Source organism: Manacus vitellinus, unplaced genomic scaffold (genome assembly GCF_001715985.3).
Source record: "Manacus vitellinus isolate BGI_N305 unplaced genomic scaffold, ASM171598v3 scaffold_9_pilon, whole genome shotgun sequence".
Taxonomy (NCBI): Eukaryota; Metazoa; Chordata; class Aves; order Passeriformes; family Pipridae; genus Manacus; species Manacus vitellinus.
In genome coordinates this window covers 6,137,239-6,160,574 of record NW_021940917.1, presented here as the reverse complement: position 1 = coordinate 6,160,574, position 23,336 = coordinate 6,137,239, and the positions used below count along the sequence as shown (strand labels likewise).

The following is a 23,336-nucleotide window of genomic DNA, read 5'->3' as shown; positions in this document are numbered from 1 at the left end:
AAATGTAATCGGGTCTTCATTTTGCTGTGCTGATCCCTTCCTATCCTTGCTAGTGTTGATGTAACCTTCTTTTTACACTGGTGTGTTAAACACACTTACTCAGATTTCTGAGGTCCATTAACATGAATTTATTTTCTTTTTTAGTCAGTCACTGATAGAAAGTTGTAAGAATTTAATGCAGTAATTAATTTTAATGTTGTGTGAAGTACAAATGTTTGTTGCTTTTTTTCCCAAATTAGTGTGTTGAAATATCTGCTATCTAGGCAATTTTTCACTGTACAAGAGCAGGTAGGTATTTAACACATAAGTGGATTTAAAGTTGCCAGTTCTCTGTACTGAAGCTTCCAGAAATATGGTTTTTGGCAATCCAAGGATGGTTTACCCCTATGATGTGCTGAGCAATTTATATGTGGATAACTAGAAAGTTACTGTTAACACCTAAAAAAGCAAGATTAACGATTTTGAACAAGTATTTTAAAATGAAGCCAGCAGCAATACCTGACAGTTATATCATTAGAAAGATTTAAGGTTGTAGGTACAATTTTGGATCATTTTCTTGGTGCAGGGATATTTGGATTATAGTAATCTGTTAGTTAAATAGATTCCCAATCAATTATCCCAAATTATCTGTTTAAGTCAGAAAGCTTATTGCATAAACTAATCCCTAACTTAACAATATACATGGGAGAGCATGTTTGGCTCTCATGTAGACAGCTATTCAGAGATTTTGAGCTTGCATGGAAATTTTAGGACTTCAGCTTTGCTGGTTTGTGTGTTGGTTTACAATTACTTTCTGTATTTTTATACAATTTTCATTAAAATAACATTCTAATTATTTGTAGGTCAGGCAACAGAATAGCAGAGCTTTCATATGCCACCACTTTGGAAGACTACGGGCTTGTGAAGGTGCAAGAAGTTATGGTGTCAGATTCTTCTCAAGTAAATTTTACATAAATCTTATCTTTTTACCTTGAACATTTCTGTGAAAAGTTGAGTTTCCAGTGAAAAATCCACTCTTATTTTATCAGGGTGTAGTTGCTGGGCAACAGCAGCATATTCCTCACACTCAGCCTCACTGTGCTGCAGAAGACCATCCAGAACCTCGAGAAACTCTTGAATACAAAGCAGCACTGGAGTTAGAAATGTGGAAGGAAATGCAAGAGGACCTTTTTGAAAATCAGGTTTTTACTCTTTCTGTTTATTACCTAAATAACATGATTGCCAGAGAATTTTTAGCAGAATTGGTGAGGGGAACATTACTTCTATTTTTCTTTGCCACTGTTTCAAATAAGAACTAAATTTTACTCATACAGAATATTAAAACTTCAGAGGTACACTAATCTATCCAGTAATTCCATATTCTTAAGGAAGGTTAATTATTTTAAGTGCCTGAAGAAAGTGCTAAATATTGAACTGCAGAATACCCCCTTCAAAATTTTCAATTACTTTTTATGAAGTATAGTAGATACTCAAGATTGATATTACAGATGTTAAATATTGACGCTGTATTTCTTTAGTGTCACTCAAAAATCCATTGCTATGTTTCTACTCCTGAACTCATTCTAAGTATTCTTAATCACATACTTCTTTTTGAAAGATACTGAGGATCTGGTGTCTATTTGTTAGGATATTTTTCTCCAACTTGTGTTTACTTTGCATTTTGTACTTTAGTGTAAGAAGTAACTTTCACTATCAGAATATATACTGAGTCATAAGTTAGTGTACAAAATTGTTTTGCTCAAGACTTACGTCTGGTAGTACTCTAAAGCTGCACTTCCAACAATTTTGATCTGGTTTTCTGGTTTGGGGGTTCTGTTTCTCTCTTTTGCCTTTAAAAGCTTAAAAAGAAGGAAATGGTCCATATGCAAGCACTTGCAGAAGAATGGAAGAAAAGAGATAGAGAGAGAGAGGCACTAGTGAAGAAAAAGGTAAGGAAACTTGTCCTTATATGAGATAAAAGTCTTACTGTAAATCTATCACTATAAGCTCAACAAGGTAAACATATAACAAAGGGTCTATGATTAGCCTTTGCACCTACTGATATGCATGCATCTAGTCTGCAACAGTGCAAAAGTATTAAATCATAGAATACTTGTTAGAAATCCTTAGGTTAGCTTGCTTTATATGGGTGCTTTTTAACCTTAATTGCCTTTCACATGCATGGTCAAAAAGCACTTGTACAGCCTGGCTGTGCATGGTGACCTATTAGCCTTTACTGAGTTAGAAAGAAGGACTCTCCATTGTAAATTCTTAATTAAGAGCTGGAGATTGGTTTTATATGTAAGCTTCCAAATAAAAGTTGTCATTATTTTATACCTTTTTTTTTTTGTTTGACTAGGTAGCAGAGTATAATGCTTTTGAAGAAAAACTTCAGAAAACCCTGAGAGATCTAGATAAGCGAGAACGACAGCTTTTTAGTGCTGAATCAGAGGTAAAAACTGCTCGGTTCTATTAAGCAATGCAATTGCATTAGCTGTTTCTTTAAGGTTTGAGTTTTTACTTCATGACAATTGTGAGCTGTGTATAGGATCTGAAATAGCCACATTTGCGCAGATGAATAGAGAAATACTAGTAATTTAGTCCATATTTTGTTACAACTGCACTTTTTTATCGAAATAGAAATTCGGTGAACTCTTAAATGGTTGCTAGAATTACAGAACTGTAAATTGTCTATTCCTGACAGAATTAATGTCATGCAGACATTTATGTAACATTAGCATATCTGATTTTAAGTTTAGTACTGTCAGGTGAATAGTGTACATGTGCACAACAGTACCTCACTTCAAAAGGTAATTGCTAGATTAACTGTCGAAATAGAAGCAGTTGACAGGAAGATCTGGGAGAAACTGTCCAGGTTTTGTTATCCGACAATTTCAGAGTTCCTATTTTTTTTTTTTCTTTTTTAAGTGACCAAAGAGACTATAAGAGAAACCAGTAACTACCATTGTTTCTAGATCTTACTGATTACCCCCAATATGAGGAAGTGGGGTGTGACTTCAGGGACACTAGTTGTATGAAAAGAGAAAGAAAATAAACTGCCTCTTTTTATACTTCAGAACAAACTCAAAATTATGTAGATAAACTGCTGTGGTGGTTTAGCAGTCCAACAAACTTTCTCTTTCCTCTTTGTAAGTCAGATTAATCTTTTTATCACACTAATCCCTTCTGTCCCTGTAACAAAGTTAAGAGAGCTTCCAACACGGGGACTGGCTGGTTCAGTACCCCTACTCTCTGTACACCTCAAGATGCAGTTTGTGCTGTAGTGTTCTGACTTTTAACATTTATGCAAAAAAAATATGATGCTTTGGTTTGGCCAAGTACATGTCAGTCTGAGTAAAAGTAGTTACTTTGAATGTCATATATGTTTTTCTTTCAAAACTTTCTCAAAATTCAGTGAGATTCTGACCTGAGAGTTCAGAGATGATAAAAATCAGTGGATTCCAAAAATGTCTAGACAAAATGATGCAGGGTTCATTTAGCAATTATGTAGTTTGAGAAATGGCTATTAGAGAGGTTTCTATTCAGCTAACAATTTTCTGGGCCAGTAGCATCTTTCTAGAAAGTTCAAACATATCAAGGATTGTTTTTCTGTTTAGCTCTATGAAAAATTCTCTCAATATGGTCAGTTTGGACTGCAGTCTTACTGACCTAAAGACATCTTGGCTATAGCTGTGACTTTGCTTTCTCTGCAGTAAATTAGTATATTTAGCTTTTCAGTTTGTAGTAGAAAGGTGAATGTAAAACTTGCCTTTAGCAATCCTGTAGAATCATGTAGAATGTACTGAAGAGACACAAATAGCTCTGTTTCAACAGTAGTCAAGCAAGAGTATATTTGTAGCTCAAATATAATAATTGGTAGATTGTTAGTAAAGCTGAAATACAATAAAAAAGTATATAGCAAACATATAGGCAAATGGAATTTTTATTGTTTGATTTCTAAAATGGATAACAATTTTTCTGTCACGAATATTAGTAACTGTTGTAAGAGACGTTTAAAGTAAAGCTCTCACCCCTATGGATTAATATAAATATCTCTCTTTTTAAGCTTCAAAGAGTAAAGAAGGAGTTGCAAGCAGAGCATGAGCAAAACCTGCAGGTGCTACAGGATTCTGTGCGGCGAGCCAGAGAGGAATGTGCGCACCAGCTTGAGCTAGAAAGGTCAAAAATCAAACAACTGGAAGAAGACAAGCTTCGCTTACATCAGCAGGTAAGTACACTTACATTTTCTGCCTCAGCCATTTATCTATTAAAGTGAGCATTTTTATAAGTATCCAGAGTGGTTTGGAGGCAAGTGCATTCTGGCAACTTTATAATAAACATTTTATTTCTGTTTTTTTGGTGAACTATGTGCTGAGATCCATCCCCGTCAGTCTTACTCAGTTGTAGGGCCAGTTTGCAATGCAATGGTTATAGTTATTTTTTAACAACTGAAAATGAATTGCAAATAAAAACCTACATTACATGAAGAACTTGAACAACAGTAAGCATTTCAGTAATTTTAATAAATTGATATCAGGTAACATCTAGCAAAAATAGAGAAAGTTTTACTGTATAGTTTTATTTTTCCACTGCAAAAGAGTATTTCTACTATCCTTATGGGATGGAGGGGAGAATTATCTTATTATTGCAGTCTTCTATTCTAAGAGCAGTACTTTCTAAACTGAGAACATTTAGACAGCATTCTCTTGTCCAATAAGCTGATTTCTGCTCTGACAACAAGGCTAGTCTGGCTATTTTTCTTGATTGTTAAAGTATATTGTAAAAGTTAGTACTTTTTTTTTTAGCTGCTACATTAGTAGACACTTAATTTGTTGTTAAGTAGACTGAATCTAATGCCTAAGTGTTTTTTAGAGTACTTCGTTTATGGAGATTAATTACGTGCTTTGGTGTTTTTCATGTCTGATTTGTGACAGTGATAATGCCATATTAGCTTTCAGTGTTTGAAGAACTGTGTCAGAAAAAGGTATGTTTTTTTATTAAGAAGAGTTGTGCTAGATTCTTGTGGGTTTTTAGGTTCATATTAAACATTGATAATAACTTCTTTTTTTGTCAGCACATGTAAACCATAGTACAGTGAACTTTATAAAAATACAGCTAGTACAAAAATGCTGCTAACCTAGAAGATGCTAATCTAACTATTCTACTTGAAGTCATTAAATTGAGATGAGCAGTTTCAAACTGCAGACTGCAGTCCTCTTCAAAGTGATAAGTGAATCACTTCTGCATTGTGTATGTGGTGTTGGCAGCTACCAGTCCAGACAAGACAGCCAATAGTTCTTCATGCTCAAGCAACCAAATGCCATCAGCTAGTATTCTTCATTCAAATTCATTCTTTTGGCTCCCACGGACTCTTTTTTAGCTTCTACAGGCTCTTTTTTTAAAAAAAATCACAATCACTTTATTTTTCCTATTTGGAACAGACATACAGTCATTAGACAAAAGATCATTTAGCTCAACATTATGTTACCACAATGGTTGGCTCTAGAGGGCAAGAAATTGGACAGTGAGAATGCAATTTTGGTATATCCAGCAGTGCCATCAAGGGTTATATGAACTCTCAGCCAGAGTCAGCACTTCATATTTACTAGCCATCAATGAAAATATTCTTCATGAACTCATCTTATTCCTTCTAAAAAGTATTTAGTATTGCAACATCCTGTTGCAGTGAGTTCTAAAATTTCATTATGTGTTCACATTTTTTGTTCATTTTTATGTTCATTTTAAGCTCATTACTTAATAATTGTGAAGAATCCTTTAGTGTCTGTGTGACATACTATTCCTGATTGTATAGGTGGCTGTCATACTGTCTCTCTTCCAAACACAAGCCCCACTATGTTTTGTCCTGTTCTGTACAAAGGCCATTCTTTCCGTATGATGCTGGCTGTCTTTCTCTGTGCTGTTCCTGCTATGCTTCAATATGTGGTGGTTGTTACCACATATTCTGCATATGACAGGCTTTTTCTTTTGCTCTGTTGAGGATGGGGTTTTGTTTACTTGCCTTGGAGTTTCAGTCTAGGATCCTTCTCTTTGTGATGTGCAGAAGTTCCTGTTGTTACCAAACAGGTCTCTTTTTTTAAACTTTTTGGGTGTGGTTTTTGTTTGTTTGTTTTTTTATGTGTGTGTGTGGGGGTTGTGTTGTTTGTTTGCTTTTTAGCAAGAAATGTTCTGAAATGAATTTTATTTTATCATTCTAAACAACATACTTTAACTTATTCCATACCTTTAAAAGTATTTGTTGATATACTATTTTCACACTTAGACATTTAGAGAACTCTACAATTGAACTTGTTTGGAAGTAAGCCCCTGTATGTGCAAGAGAAGATCCTTGAAGTATCCACCTTGAAGTACATCACTCTTACTTCCTGAATAAGGAAGTCATGCTTCATTTGTATGATTTGTGTGGTTTCCTAACAGTCCACAACCTGAGGCCTCACAGGAAATTCAATTTTTGAAAGTGTTTCCAGAACCAAACAAGAAATTAAACATTTTTGTAGAAATTCTAGGGAGACCTGGCATTTTTCATAGCAAAGGAAATTAGTTGCTGTCTTTGTCATCACCATCAAATCTGTATGTTTGCTTTAAAAAGAAATAGGTAAAAATGGAAAGGTAGTAAACAGCAGTACCTTTTGGTACAGTTTGGTTCAGTTGGCTGTTGCGGTTCCATGTGAAAAAAAGCCTGCAGTGTTTTTGTGTGGCTCCCCATGAAGCATCTTTCCTTTCTTTTGTCCATTCGGTAACAATAATAAATGGAAAAAACCAGAATTTTGGAAGAAAAAAAGATATGACCCAGTTAGGGGATCCAGAGAATTAAAATATTGATATACTACTAGAACAAGTTGTAGGCTTTGAAACAGAAATGAATTCTCTAAAGCATTTTCACCCAGTATTCTAAACTGCTGGATGCAATTCAGGGAAAAACTTATGTTATCTAGTTGGACATAATACAAGAGCAGCATGTGGGATGTTATTCTGTGATGGAATACATTAGTTCTGTGAGGTGCATAAGGTATTTATAGTTGAATAATAATTAAAAGAAGAACAACATAAGCTACACTTAAAAAACATATTACAAAAAATTCTTAATATTTTTAATATGGTGTAGTAAAAAATGCTGTTAAATATTTCACTTACTTACTTTCTATGTGGCAAGTAACTGTATTGGCATCATTTTTCAAATTACCTATTGTAAGTTGAAAAGCAACGCGCTCTCTTTATAAAAATCTTCTTGAAACTGTGGAAGTACACTGTGAGGGCAGAGGTACTCAGTATAAAGTCATTAGTCAATGAAGCCTTTCTACTTCAGCCTTTCTTCTAAATCATTTGATTGTACAAAGTATTAGTTGTTTCTTTTTGCAGACATTTCTAAAAAAGTTATGATGGTGAAACTGCATAAGTAATAAAACTTCATATAGTAGATAACACTGACTTTTTTTTTTTTAAATGTGTGTAAATCTTAGTAGTTTTGCTTTCTGTATTTCTTCTGCAAGTTGTTTTAGAAATGTGAACAAAAATGTGTATAAATCTCAATCTTCTGTATATGAGGACAGACTTGTTTCGTTTTTTTTTCCAGTACTGAGTAAAGATCCTCTTTAAAATTCTTCCTATTAAAACATTGCTGTGTGCCATCATCAAGAAATCATTAATTATGAATGTGTAGCGTTCAGTGTCTGTTTTATATCAGAAAATTGACAGTAGAGATGTTTGTTCCAGGGACTAAGAAGTAACTTAAGTTCTGTCATCCAATTATTTGTCTGTGAATAGGGTTTTCTGCTAACTTGCATGTTGTTATCTTTAATGTAGCTTTATGAAGCAGAAAATAAGCATAAAATTTTGGAGAAGGAGTTTCAGCAATACAAAGAACAGCAAAGTAGCAAACCAGAAATCCAGCTACAATCGGAAATAAATCTTCTCACTTTAGAAAAGGTATATTGGAATTTTCTAGTACTTAAAAACTGTCAGAATGGTCCGCTCGGTGATAAGGGGGAGGTAGAATAATACTGTGTGATAAACTGGTTAATTTGTCCGTTTTGTTTTACTTTTTTCAGTTATTTCTTTGGATTTTAAATATTCAGGCACAAGTAAGGCCAACAGTAGGCATTTATTTCTATAGAGGAAGCAGTAATGTTAGAGGCTAAGGCAGGGAAAAAAGCCTAACCTATACATTTAAATAATGATTTATGCTGGGGACTCTGAACATTCTGTTTATAAAAGAATAAGGAAAAATGAGCATTTTCTTCTAAAGATTAATTTAGACTGGTATTCCATTATGTACATTTTTGTAATTAAGTGTTTCCGGAAAGAGATTGTGTTACTTATCAGTGAAATGGAATCACCATCATAAGTTGATTTCTTAAAAAACATACTTGCCTTCAGTAGAGGATAATTTGATTAAAACCACAGATATGGGCATTTATGCTTGGAGTTTTTGTGCCGTTTGACTCAAATTGTTGACCAAATAAGATGAGAAAAAATTAGGCTAGGCTTCTTGTCACAAATTGCACTGAGTTATATGGCCAGTCTGCATGTTGCTGTATTCTTGAATAACTTCTAATAATGCAAGCAAATTATTCAAAATATATTTTGTCTTTACAGACAGTTTAAACTCTTACCTTTAAATATTTTTAAGTTTCCTATTTTTGTTAGCTTAGTTTAAAAAAATCTGTGCTTTAAGATCTTCACAAGTTAAATGGAAATAATTTTTGTCAAATTAAAGGATTGTCAGGCCTATATCACTTCCTCGGATGTTAATTAAAAATCTTTCATTTTTTCACATTATGTTCTGTGTGCTTCATAACTTTTTTCATTTGCCTTTTAATACTACATTTTTTTTGCACACAGAATAGAATGCAATTTTTTTGTGTGTAGCACTTTTTAAAGATTTAGGTAGTAAGATCAAAGGTTCACACTAGATACATAGATTTTAAAGAATGGTTTGAACAGATGTGTAGTTCAGAGAAAAAATGTAGGACATATCTTCCATCAGCAGGAAAGAAAAAAATCCACACACCTTTTAAGGGTGTGATTTATTCTGTTAAATTAATGTTTATAATCTTACTTTGAATAAAAAAGGGATGAGGGGATGGCTAATTTGAGAATCTTAAATTTAAAGGTTACATCAGCAGATTTAGTGCTAAAAGTAATCTTTCTTTTTTTTGTATAGACGGCCATCCAATAAAAATAAGGTTATATTTTAAACAAGAAAATGTTCGTGTGCCATAATATTTATGTTATATTGTATAACAGCTTTAGATGATGTTGTATATTACACTACATAAACACTTTTCTTAAACCAGACCCTTTGTATATATACATCTTTCAGTGATTGTTACTGCTGTTATTGCTTCAGCTGATATGATTTTAATTGCTTTCAGGTTGAACTTGAAAGAAAGTTAGAGTCAGCTACCAAGTCAAAGCTCCACTACAAACAGCAATGGACAAGGGCTTTGAAAGAACTTGCAAGGTTAAAACAGGTATGCAGATTTTCTTTGGTCATATGAGACAACCAAGTTAATGTGATGTTGGAAGCTACTAGGATTACTGCTAACTGCTGGCAGTTTTCGTTTTATTAGTGTTTGCCTTCGCAAAGTAAAGCTCTGAGCTATGCATGAACAGCAAAAGTGGTTTATGTTTGACATTGAACAACTCAGGAAAGACCAAGGCTCACACCTGCAGAGAAAGTTGACATAGTTAAAAGCAGGTGTGTAAAAAAAAAAAAAAAGTTTAATTTAATTCCAAATAATACTGAATCAGAAGCTCCAGAGAAAATATTTTGCTACTATCCCAACCAACTTGGTCAATTACAGTCCTAACTGTTCTATATTTTAATTGTATAGTGAATGAAGGGTAAAGACAAGAAAGAAATCTTCACTTTTAGAAACAAGGGTTTAAGGTTTGATGAATACTGTAAAATGAAGTAAATTTAGAGGAAATTTAAATTGGAAGTGAAATTTTCTTCTGTATTTGGAATTCCTAATCTCATACTAACATGGCATACTATTTTACTGCTATGTTTTAACAGAGTTCTTGTGTGTCTATGTGTGTCTATATAATCACACACATATGACTTAAGTCACTTCATTCAAACTTGCATTAGTAACAGCTTCATCCTTGCTGAATCCATATTGTATCTGGGTTTTGTCATCAACTGTCTTTCTTGAATTAAACAATAACTAAACAATATACTAAAGAATGGCAAGAATTTCCATTGGCCTTGACTAACAAATTAGAAAATAATTAATCTCAGTTGCTGAACAGACCTTGGCATGGACATAAAGCTTCAGAATTCAAGTTTTGTAAAAAGTTTTTATTACCTGTATTCACGCCTAATTCTGGGTACTGAGGATCAGTGTTGAGTTTTTTAAGGATTATAGTACCTACTTCATTCTTACTGGTAGAATATTCAGGTTTCGGAGAGTAAGAGGTCAATCCCACGCTCTCCTAATTTATTATTTCTTTTAATTTGTATTTCTCTTTGAAGAGAGCAAATATAGACTGTAGTCACTGATATTAAGTAAAAACTTATCTTTATTTGCCATCTTGAAATTGCTCCTTTTTTGCCCAGTGATAAAAGGAGTTACAAATTTTTATCTCTGATTTCTGAAACATTTATGATTTGAGAAGATGATAGGAGGAAGAATATAAGTCTTATGTCTCTGATTAAGATTTCTTCAGCAGTCATGAAATGTCCAGGCTATTTTTTTCTTGTCATGTTTTAAAATTCCTGTGGAATAGAAGAGAAGATTGTTGCTTGCCACATTAACACCAGTGTGTATCCCTATCAGGTTCTTATTACAAATTTCATCACCATAGGCCTGATGATCTGAATTTATTAGCATATGTTGATGGTTTCAACTGACCCTCTTGCTGAAAGTCTGAACCATAAAATAAGTTGGCAGGTACAGTGAATTATGCTACCTAAAACTTTTCTGCAACAGAACAAACCCTTTCAAAGTAGTTTCTTGTGGTTTTTATACTCCTGTGCTTTATCTTATGCTTGGTCTATTGATAAAGAATTTAAGTGACTTTAAAGAGCCAAATAAAAGTTGAAGCACATCTGATCAAAAACCATTTACCATGTTTTAAATATAAATTTGGAAACTCTTGCTTAAGGAATTCTAGATTTGCTTTAGTTCCAATGAATTTTGCAATTGTGCATAATTTGACCAATTTCTTGTTTAAATTGGATTAGTACCATGTTAATTTTGCATTGCCTCTGGTGAATAGCCACAGGGTTGTAATCTGTGCCAGTAATTTGTCACACCAAAGCTCTCTAGAGAACTATACAAAACATTTGTGTAGTGAGGATTAGACGCTGAAAGCCATATCTTAGATTGTTAATAAATGTTAATGACAAAACCCAGCTGGTAAGTCTTGGAAATGAGATCTAATGCTTTGTGCCCATTGCCAAAAAAATGTTTAAACAGAGATTTCCATTACTCAAAGGTGACCTGGTGCAGTCAATTTGTGAATTAAAGAAGCATAATCTACAGGCTAAGCATTTAGTAAAATGCTCTTCTGATTTGCAACCATAAAAGTCAATGTTTCCTTAATTAAAAAGTTTTCTTTTACTTTGGAACTAGTTCTTAGCACACATCTGGGATAGTTTTATATTTTACAGAATGTGAGATATGCAACACATAACTTAAAAAATATGGGACTGTTAATAGAATATGATCTAAACTTCTCCATTTGTAGGATTTTGAATGATAAACACAGTGCCAGTGTTATTGAAGTACGTGAAGGCAGATATATATATATTCTACTTACCTGTGCTAAAAAAAATACAGAAGTCAGTTGAATTTTAACACAATTTGTAAAGCTGACTGACAATAGACTTCACCCAGTTTACTTTTCTTCCCTCTTTGTTACTTAGGGCAAGTCTTCATTTCTTATACCCCGTTCAGCTTTAGGGAGACAAAAATGTCAACAATCAGTTACACATCTGTACACCCAGGTAGATTTTATTGTTTCTGGAGGTTTCAAAAACTGTCCTTTGAGGCTTGCCTACTGGGCAATCTCAATACTACACAAATAAGACTTCCATATTTTTTCTATGGATGTTAACATTATTTCTGAGAGGAATCAAACTATATACAGAAAATTGCATACATGTTTATAGAGATCTTAGATGCTAAAGTCAGTACTTGTCTGAGTGTAAGAAAAATTGTATCAAAACAAAAATAAAAACTGACAGAAATATCACTTTTAGCGGTTGATAATCTCAGTCATATTTAATCTAAATAGCCCAAATCTCGAAATGTACATGCATTCAGTGTTCCATGAGAAACATTTTTGTAAGTCTTCTAATGTGTTTGTGCCCTACAGAGCTGTTAGAATCAGCACTGATGCATTTGTTTAATACAGCATAGAACATATTGGCTGGCTGACAATTCACTCTGTCTTGTCTAGTATCTTACTTATCCATTCAGTAATTAATTTGATTAATTTGTAAGTAATTTAGCCAAGGACAGGATGTAAATCTTTGTTTAAAAAAAATAATTCACATTAAAAAAAAAAGAGAAGAAAAGAAAAAAAACCACAACACACCATTTGGAAATCCAAATCTTGGTTAAAAACTGTGTCTTGAAACCATCCAGGCCCTCCTACTGACTTGTCAGCTCTGGGTTATTTTCAGAAAACTTTACTTGAGTTCTTTAGCTTCAATCGTAAGTTTTTCCCACAGACTTGCATGGTATGTATGAGTGGGAGAGTGAATAGTGGCTGCTATTTAGCCATTGTTTAGTCTAGTGTATGTATGTTTACATCTCCCTTTTGGATTTATAGGCAGCTATGGCAAAATAAAGATTGTGCTTCCTTGATTGAAGAGCCTCTTAACGAAAGCACCTGGTGGCATACAGGGATTCTTTTATGATCTGATTATAATTGAAATTTTGAGGGTTTTTTATTGTTGATTATTTTTTATTTAATGCTGATATGTCTGTAGTATCATAAGTTTCAAAACATGATGAAGGTTTCCACCATGCAAGCTTCTAAAACAGTATTCCATATCTCAAGCACTACATTAGAGATGAAAACTAATGAAGAAAAGTAGTAAAACCTTCAAGTAAGTTATTTGATAACTCACACGTGGCTTTGTTTGGTTTGGATTTGTTTTGTTTGTGGAGATGTGTAAGGAGGACAGCAAACATAAAATTAATAAGCGAAAGGAATATTGGTGATAATTTTTACTGAAGGAGGTAGGGGCGGTAAAGAAAAGAAAAAGAGCAAAAAGAACAGCGAGACTAGCAGTGCTGAGAAAGTGTTGGAGAGGAAAGTAGCTGGGCCAGCTAATACGTTCTGCAAAGATAATTTTCAGAGTAATTTGCACAGGATACTTTTGGTTCATCTGTGACTGCCTTACTGCGGGATAGTGGCTGATGGTTATTAGGTGGTGATGCGAGTGTAAAGTATTTCCAAGTGTTCTGAGTTCCTGCTGAGTTTATCTTCTATTCACAAAGTTGCCTTTAGTCCAGCAGCTGATGACTCCGGAGTGTTCCCTTAGGTGAAATGTAAAAACACGAAATTCTAAATGTTTAAAATCAAAAATTCTAATACCCCTTACTGAGGTTTAAAACAGCCTGACTGCCTAGAGTAAGCAGTTGGGAATAAGTCTGAAGTGTTCCTTATGTTGGGATATATTATAGGAGGAAAGTCTGTCAGAAAGTCTTGACTAAGAATTTTAAGCATGTATAAACTTGTGTGCACTGAGGTATACTTAAAAAATACTTTGTATTCAATTATAACTTAGTTTTCAGTATACACAGAATAAAATGAAGATGTTCCAAAGGGGTTTAGAAATGCTGGACTTCGCTTTATTTGTACTATAAATGTGCAGAAATGTTTTGCGAACATTGTTTATTCGCTTTGGAAGATCTCACAATAAATTCTGCTACATTTCAAATGCTACTATGCAGTAGAGTTCTGCTTGTTCTCAGGTTTAAAAAAAGTGTTTGTTGCTCAGTGGATTGTTACAGTGTCATGTAAAAACGTGGATTTAATACCTGAATGTCTCTGAAGTGACACCAGTTTCATCACTGAGATGAATAAAAAATCCTTCCTTTTCTCTCATTGTAACTAAAAGCAGTCTTTTTATGGTCCCTCAAGATATCATAGCAAAGTTCTGTATAAATGAATTCAAAATCAACATGGTTCCCTTCTTATCAAACAACTGTTTTAAATTCTTTGCCATCTTCTTGTATTGATGTATTATTAGGAAATGTGTTTCTTTTGCTCTGTTGTGAATGGTAGACATAGAGCAAGTTTTCTGTTATGCACTCTACAAATTGTTATGACAGACTTTTTAAAGGAGTCAAAGACTAATGTTGGGAAAGACATTTGAAAATCAGAAAGTATGAAGTGTGTAATGTAAATTACGCACAGGATCCATCATAAATGAATCTGCAAAATCCTTTCTCACTTGTTTTAGTGTCTTTTTTTCCAAGTCAGGCTGTCTCAAACTGAAAGGTAGGGAAATCTTGCTTCAGAAAATGTTGATTTTTATTTTTTTAATTTAATATTACTGTGCTTAAATGTCACTGTTCAGGGTCACAGCATGGCATGCCTCTGAAATTCTTGACTTTCACTGACTAGAATTAATCTTGACTTTTCCCTCAATACCCCAAATATTTGTCATGTTTACATCACAATTGTATTAGTAATCAAATTAAATTTCAAATCACATTTGTCTGAAAGGAATTCCTACCCAAAATTAGCTTGGAGACAAAATATACTGATAAGTATTTTTCTCCTCTATGGAGAAAAGTAGAATTTAGCACATGCTACATTAAATCTTACTTTCTTTTACAAATTTAAGAATATTATCCTGAGCAAAGAGCATGCTCACTAGTCTCACTGGTTTTGGTTGGTTTTTTGTTTGTTGGATTTTCATAATAGACCTTTTTCCCAGAGAAAAATATCAAAAGGAACAGAACTGAACAAAGCGTTCTGCAGAAGAGACTTGCTTTTCCTTCATCTCTTTGGCTTCTGCATCATTCTCTTTTGTCCTTTTCTTGATTTAATTAAATATGATTTAAGACATTAATAAAAAAAATTATGGTTCTGAAATGAACTCAAACAGTGAGGCCATGAAGGTCCAAATTATTGAATGAGGTCCCTTTCGATCAATATGAAAGCATTATCTTGTCTTCTTTCTGTTCTGATTGAGCTTAAGACATTGTTCTGTTAACCTTAAGTGTATGTACTTCTTCTGACATATATTTCTCCTCTGAGCTTGTTTAAAATGCCTTTTTTACTCTCAGATTGTCATTGTGAGCATGTTGCTGAACAGCAGAAACTTATGGATTGTTGAACTTTCCTGCCTCAAATAGTAACATAGCAGCTTGTCATGGAACTTTTAATCCCGCATGCTTCTTATGGCCAGAGTGCAGTTATGCCTTTCCTCTCAAGTGCAACTGTGTGAGGATACTTTCAAAATCTTTGCTTTTAGATCTGAATAATATACTCCACAAACTGAAGTGCTGGATTAGAAGGCTTCTACTCAGTGTAGTCACAGCTATGTGAGGATTTGTGTATATGTGAAAGTACTGCTGTCCTAGTAGCAAGTGGTAGTCTGTTTTGCCTTAGTTTCACAGTAGTTTTCAAGTGATTTTTGCCTAACATACCCTCAAAAAAATTCTCATATACAATTATTGAGATGCACAAATTTGACAGACTTAGATTAATACCCCAACTTCCTGTGACAGTAGCCCTAGTTTGAGATGGGACAATGAGGGCATGAATGAACTGAATTGCAGAATAAGGAGTTTTCTAAAGTTAATCATTTTCTCACCATCTGCAAAAATATATTGGACTGAAGATAATCATATTACAAATCAGCATAGATTAAAAGGCTAGAAGAAGAGATAATGACAATTAGAAGTCCTCTGATGCATCAAAGTTAGGTTCTGGACATCACCTGAGAGGAAGATGCCAGCCTCATCTTCCACAGTAACAAGATGGGTTTTGTACAGATGAGGCAGTTTGCTTGTAAATAGCATTCTTATATAACTTATTGAGTGGCCTCTAAGACTCTTCCCACTGTTAGATAATATCAACAGGAAAACTAGGATGTACTAGACAAATTAATTTCAAAATCAGCACTTGGATACGCAGAGTGTACTGCATCTACTACAGGGATATGTGTGTTAAGTTTCTTTAGACTTGGTGTATAATCAGCAGAAGTAGCTCATCCTGTAAGGACAGATAAGTAGAAATTTCCAGATTTGTTCTGTATGTACAGGGCAACCACTCCTCCCCTGAGATTAAATAGAATTTTACAAAGGAGATTTAACATGCTCAAGATTTTAGGTCTCATGTTTGCATTAAGGGTTTTTTTCTGAAACAGCAGTATTTTAATTTGCTTAATTTTGAAAAGGATTTAGCTTAGTAGATCAAACTGGGGACACCAAGTATTGTGATTGATGGTCTCAAAGAAGTAAATATTAGCCTGTCCTCATACTTCTAGATTCTGGATAATTGAGATAATCAGATTTGCTGTCAATCTATTTACTTATTCTGTAACTGAAGTTGTACTGTTTTTATACCAACCTGTTTGAGGCTAGATCATGCTCAACATTTTATCTTCCTACCTGCATTTAGCAAAATAAACAGCTCAAAGTCCAACTATCAAAATAGTTAAAATAATTCTATTCCTCCTTGTAGCCTGTTTATTTCATTCTTCCTCATAGCCTGTTTTATGCTTGAAGTCTGGGTTTACTGTCTGGATGCTGTTGCCTTATCTGTATTTGGAGACCAGAGAATACCATTGTGATATTTGCTGTGACTTGAGGGGAAAAAAAAAAAAAAAAGCACTCTCTATCTCTTCTTTCTAAATCCTTGAACAGCATTTCTGTAGCATTTTTTTTAAACGTTAATGTCTAAATTCAGAACATTCTGTGATCAAGAAGCTCCTAACATGTTTAAGTATATTGCATAAGTGATTAATTTGCACTCAATAACTTAAATTATGTCTCTAATTGGAATATACCTAGTTTTGAGTTTCAGCCAGTGCTTTTTTTTGTTGGGTGGAAAAAACCCAGCTAATGAACTGATGTGAAATATCAGTTTGATCCATATGGAGTCCATCAGCAGTAGATGGACAAGATCTAGAAGCCCACCTTGGATATCTTTGAATGCCCTTCAGCTGCCCTCAGTCAGTTACTGAAGTACATCATGAGCCACCAGTTGCATTCAGGCTATCATGTTTAACAGACATAAGTGAATGTATTCTTGACTTATCTGCTTCCTTTTCAAACCAACTGATAATATCACACTCTTCCGCATCCAGTTTTCCCCACTGAATAACTTTGTATCAGCTGTAAACTGTTCCAGAGTGATTTTCTCATTTACAAGTATACTGAAGAGTAGTTTCTTGTGTAGTCTGCTGTTACCTTCTTGCTCTTGTGGAAATGATCAATTGCTATCCTTTCTCTGGTGTTCTAAACCCTGAGGAACCTGAGAGTTCTTTCTCCATGGCAGCTTTAGTTTTGTGTTTTGATGAAGGTGGTTTATTTGATGTGGTGTTTGGTTCGTTTTTTTAAGATTAGTTGGAAGAGTGACTTTTCTGCAGAAGCTGGATTTGTTCTTTCTGGTAAACCCATACATCTTGTCTGTTTTGGTTTTAGTTATGGTTTGAGTGGAAGTAAGGTCTGATGGTAGTTCCTGGGTATTCCTAAAGATTCTGTTTAAAGAAAGAATAAAATGAAAAATGGGGAAATAGTTATTGCTGTGATGTCAATACTAGTTTTGGTGATGGATTAAGACTAACCTCCAGTTAGTCTTGCAACTTTTTCTTTGAATTTCATTATATTCTTGAAAATTTGTGGATAAATATCAGCTGTCTATAGTGACTTTTTAATATTTGCTATATGTGTTTGTAGATTCCTGTTCTAAAACCTATTCTACTTCAGTCTGAGACTATTATTCAAACCTGTCTGACATTAAAAAGGGTGTCTCTCACATGGGAATGTTCTTCTGTAATGAATTCTTGATGTAGAAGGAAAGACTATGGCTTTGTCTTCACCAAATATTTTTAAGCTTCAATCATCGGTCCACTGTAGACTCTTTGGGAGCACTCCTTCTGGTTTTATTAGTAGTATGTAACCCTTTAACAAATTGTTCTTCAAGCTTTATGATCTGTCTCACAGTAGTTCTAACATTTAATTTGGCTGGCTAATGTATTGAACTTAGTATAAAAATATTTTGTGTTTACATACATGCTATGACTTCTGGTCAAGTACTTCTCAATTGCATTGTCTGTTCACATTAACAATTAGAGTCTTTGTTTATACCAATTCCTTGTGAAATTCAGATTATCCTGCTAATTATTGATCATCAACAGGGAATGCTTTAACTGCTGGCAACTGAGATTCAGGAAACTGCCCTACTAAAGTCTTCCAAATAGGTTGACTATATAAAGAATATGCTCATACCTATCAACCAAAAAATTATCTTTTTTTTATCCTCGTAGGAAATATAAGACTGATTTTATTAACAATCAAATATTTCTTATGAAGGCAATGTCAGAATTACAGAAGTAGACTTGCACTTCACCATATGCTTAGATCCAGGATGTTTTTATAACCTGCTGTAATACCTCTTAACTACCTCAGGTCTTCTGTCTTATTCAGAATGTGAGACTGACTGTATTGACTCAGTGCACAAGGTCATGTGGAAAGTAGCTGGGAGGAAAACAAGTGGAGAGAGCACCATATTTCTCATTAAGACACTATTGTCATGAGGTGGCAGTGGGCTCAAACCTTACTTTTGTTACAGTGTGTGTGAAGAGCTTAAAAAAATAGAGGCAAGTAAACTTTTAGAATGGATAGATTGGTTGGATTAAACCCACAAAATAAGTTATGTAAAATTTCACATAGTGCTATGCAAGCATAAAACGACATCTTGCCAGAATTTTGTTTCCAAAGCTTATTTTTTAAGCACACATTGCAATTTCAAAAAGTAGTTCTTGAAGCTTTGATACTAGGTACTATGGGGCTGATGATGGAAGTTTCCTGCAGCTATTTAGCTTTTACTTTCTCAAAAATATTTATTATTTAAAATACCATGTAGCCAAGGAGTAAATCTCAGTAGCTTGAGCAGTTCCAAAAGTGCGAGTTTTATGTTTACCAACTTAAGCCAGAGTTAGTAAAAAGGTTTGTTAACATTTTTGCTATTTTGTTTATTGGAAGATGTCTGTGACTGTGCTTCAGCTGATCCAGCTAGGACAGGTTCACTGTGATTGTGATGGTCACTGGACTTTTCTGGTGATATCTGTAATGCAATAAGGCATTCTGTTAACTCCTACATTTCTAATACTCCTGGAGACTTAATTGTCATGACTTCATTCCTAAACTTTTGCTCTGTCACTATAATTAGCACTTTTACATTGAATCACATGTTCAACTGAGTTATGTCTTCACCCCTTCCCATATAAGCGTGAACAAGAAAATGCAATGGCTCATCTTAAAAAGCAGCAGCAAGAGCTGGAGCACATGAGGCTGCGCTATTTGGCAGCGGAAGAAAAAGAGCTGGGGAAAACAGACCGACAGGAGCTGGAGGATATCAGAAATGAACTTAACAGGTATGAAAGTATTTGTAAGATTCCTCCACATCAGCCCATTCCCTTCTTTTTTCTTGCTGTCAGCCTAAAATTAGGGAAAGTTCAATTAAATCAAGATTGTAATTGGCTGTCAGTCCAGTGAAAGAACACAGTTTAGTGTCCCTTAGGTAAAGATTACACACTTATAAAATGCAACAATACTGCAGTATAGCAAAATCTATGTTTAAGGCCACTGTACCTGTTTTTTATGTTGTGGTCATAGTTTTACAGCACCAGGCTTTTTTCTACTTTAATCTTTCAGTTCTAAGTATAACTGCTGTGTTAAGAAAAGAACAAGACATGTACTGTTCTTATTTTGAATACATTCAAATTCTAGATCTATCTGATGTCCTCCAAAAACTGTTTGCACTTGTTTTGTTTGTTGAACCCTTTTAGTTTGAGTACAGTTTGCATAAAGTAGAAGCTTTGATAACAAGTATCAGTTACATATGCATATAGAAAAAGTTTTCTTAGATTTTAAGTATTATATTGAAATTTCTTTTACTTTGAGTTTTTTTCCCCAGAGAAAGAATAATTTGTTACATTTACAGCTTTCTTTATTTTACTAAGTACTTCAGTAGATAAACTAAAGACTTAATATGAAGATAAACAGCGCGGATTTTAATATGTGTCATTGTCTGATTCTTTCTATTTTATCAACATCAGGCTAAAGCAACAAGAAGAGAGAAAGCAATTGCAAGATGCTAAAGATAATTCTGCTGGTAGAGTGGATGGTCTTCATTGTAGAAAACTAAATGAGAACGCGGATGATTACCTCTCTCGTCTGATAGAAGAGAGGGATACCCTGTTGAGAACAGGAGTCTATAACCATGAAGATCATATTGTAAGTGAACTTGATCGTCAAATCAGAGAAGCTATTGCAAAAAGGAACATCACTGTTTAAAAGTGTACAAGAAGGTGTTAAAAAGAGCCAAAATCTGAATAGAGTGATTTCTCTAAACCTATATGACTGCAAAATATGTGATGTCATGCTTTGTTTTGCACACTATAACCAGCTCTCTTTGAAGTCAGTGTAAATATTTGCAACATGTCAAGTTAAGCACAGTTGTAAGTTTTACGGTGGCAATGACTGGTTTATAATGTTTTTGTACTCATATGTATGTATATATATGTGTGTGTGTAAATATATTTATCTTGTGTACTTTCTTCTGAAATGTTTACTACCTCTTTTTGCATAACCCTGACTAGGTTTATTTGTAATATTTTTAATATTCATTCTAAGAGGTTTTTGGTCAATGTTGTCATTATTTCTTTCAATTTTTAAAAATATCTCTTCATCTGTGCTGGGGAAAAGTGACATCAGCTGCTTTTCCTGACAAAGCTCTTAATTCTGAACTGAATTGCAGCATTGACCAAATGTAACGTTTTTTACTAAGTGACAAGGTAATCAATTTTGGATTCTCTAACTGTAGTTAACACAACTAAGTTCTGTCGTAAAGAAGAGACAAGGTTTTGAGTGTGTATGTGTGAGGGGGAATCAAACCTTATGGAACTGAAGCTGAACCAGTTATTAACTAGCCTGATTGTACAGGTAAAATCCCTTGGTTGCCCTGGGAGTTTTGCACATGGACCAGTAAGGGTGAATCCAGGGTGAACCCAGGAGAGTAAAGACCGTATTCAGAAGTGTATATGCATTCTTACATTGATCCTTAATGATGAAAATTAATTGAAGCAACAGTTCAGTGAATTTATATGCTTTAAATCCTGAACACAAACATAAAAAGCTCTTGGTTTAAGTAAAGCTGTTTTTTTCAATCAAGATGTAACCACTTTGAAGTTACTTAACATGTATTTCAAAACATGTTATCTCATTACCACTTAAATTGTAAATAAAACTTTGTTTGATTGTGGAAGTATGAACAGGGTGCAGAACAGAAATCCACAATTAATGTTAGTTTGCACATAATCACAATTGAAAAAGTTTTGGTTTCCAACCTTCATTTTGTTTCTGTCATATTTGTGGGGATCTACCTGACATTAACTTACAATACTGTCCTTTCAATAGGCATTTTTGTCTGTCCTGTACTCACAAGTGTTTCCATTTGAATGTCAAGTACAAAAATTGTCTTAGGATTTGTAACTTCTAAAGTGAACAAAGATACCAATGAAAAAATTAATTGGTTTGGGTTTTTTACATAAAATCAGTGAAGTTTCATAGACATGGTTGAATACATTTGACCTTCCTGTTTTGTATTAATTATAAATTGTATTAATTTGTATTAATTATAAAAGTTATAATTAATACAAAATATACAAATTAATTTTGTATTAATTATAAAATGGGGGGAGGGGTGTATCTTATCTGGCTTTACCTCTAAATGCGTTGGTTTTCCTCCTCTTTACCATGGATGTATCTCCTGTTTAAATAAACTATTAATTTAGACTCTTTAGAAAAGTTAAAAACAAGCTGTAAAAAAACATGGAGATTATATTAACTGAGGAATACTTGAATACTTATCAATACCAGACTTTGTAAGAAATGCTTTTGTAATACTTTGCACACTTTACTGTATTTTTCAAAGTAGTGTACTTAAAGAGATCCCTCTCCACTAGCAAAGAAAATATCACCTCCTTAAATCCCATAGAGATCCACGAAATATAATTTTACAATATTTTTTTCATCATGGCTGTGTCATATCACTGATGCATGATTATATATAATTACTGTAAATGACCCAGGAAGCTTCTATCTTGACAGAAAAACTTGTTTGTGCTGTTTTTCTTCAAATGCTTGCGCACTTGTGTAGTTTCTTTTCCAAACACTGGAGGGTGCCTGAGACTTAAATATTACACAGACAGTGTTGACTAAATTTCATAGCTGGTCATTTTTTTTGGACTGGTGTTCTATGACTTTTCAGGTGTATTATTTTATTAAATAAAATTTGATTTTTAAGTATATATTAAGGACTTTGTATTTATTTTTTAACTATGTATTTGAATGAAAAATTTTATTTACTATTTCCAATAATGTGACAGTCTTTAGTGCTTGAATCCATAAAATAATGAAGCTGGTAATCGAAGTTAATTTCACCTCTGTGTCACATAAAAAAAAAGTCATGTTGCTGTTGGTTTTAAAAAGGAAGTTGGGTGAGTTTTCTCTCTAGTAAATCAAAGTTTTGTGTAAAAATAAATCATAGAATACTTATTTTTGAAAATCGTTTATAAATCTGATAATTTGAGCTATTTGGGTCCACTTAGCCATATGAAAGATCAATGTGTAAAGCATGACTTTTGTGATTATTAAAAAAACTTACTTAGCATAAAATTTATTTAACCTTTTCATTTTGTTATAAAGTCCTTACTCTTAGTGTTCACTGTTTGTGTTAGAATGTGGAAATGTATTAGAGTGAGGATATTCTAAGCTTGATATTTCAATTTAATTTTTCCAGCACAATTTGTCTATGTGCTTTAGACTGAAGTACTCCAGAAGTAAGATACATATTTGTAGTAGATATGGATCATATGAGCTCAATATTACTCTTCTTTAAAGAAAATTTTTATGTTGGGTTCCATTTGCTTTTTTATTATCTCAAAGCCATTTAAAGGTTATAGTTATTCTAGTGGAGAGACCAAATACCATTTTAAAATATCTTAAGATTTTTATCTTAATCTCTCTTCTTTGCAAAAGAAATGTCATTTGAAACAGATGCATGATATAAGGAACTCAATTTAACCAGCATAAAAAAACTACTGGAAATGAGACCTGTGTTTACAGGTTCAG

At 33.6% G+C, this 23,336-nt stretch overlaps 1 protein-coding gene across 4 annotated transcripts in view; it reads left to right on the top strand.

Annotated features, from left to right (window-relative positions):
- CEP120 (centrosomal protein 120) overlaps positions 1-23,336 on the top strand; it is a 63,300-nt gene that overhangs the window by 17,027 nt on the left and 22,937 nt on the right. For 2 of the 4 annotated variants that reach the window (XM_029965433.1, XM_029965432.1), the window contains exons 13-21: positions 843-939; positions 1,029-1,181; positions 1,839-1,928; positions 2,339-2,431; positions 4,046-4,207; positions 7,801-7,923; positions 9,372-9,470; positions 19,431-19,576; positions 20,261-22,513. In XM_029965433.1, coding sequence (XP_029821293.1) covers positions 843-939; positions 1,029-1,181; positions 1,839-1,928; positions 2,339-2,431; positions 4,046-4,207; positions 7,801-7,923; positions 9,372-9,470; positions 19,431-19,576; positions 20,261-20,498 — 1,201 coding nt within the window. In that variant the 3' untranslated portion in view covers positions 20,499-22,513. Of the gene's footprint in view, positions 1-842; positions 940-1,028; positions 1,182-1,838; positions 1,929-2,338; positions 2,432-4,045; positions 4,208-7,800; positions 7,924-9,371; positions 9,471-19,430; positions 19,577-20,260; positions 22,514-23,336 lie in introns of those variants that run through there. The other 2 variants (XM_029965434.1, XM_029965436.1) reach the window with 2 other exon arrangements.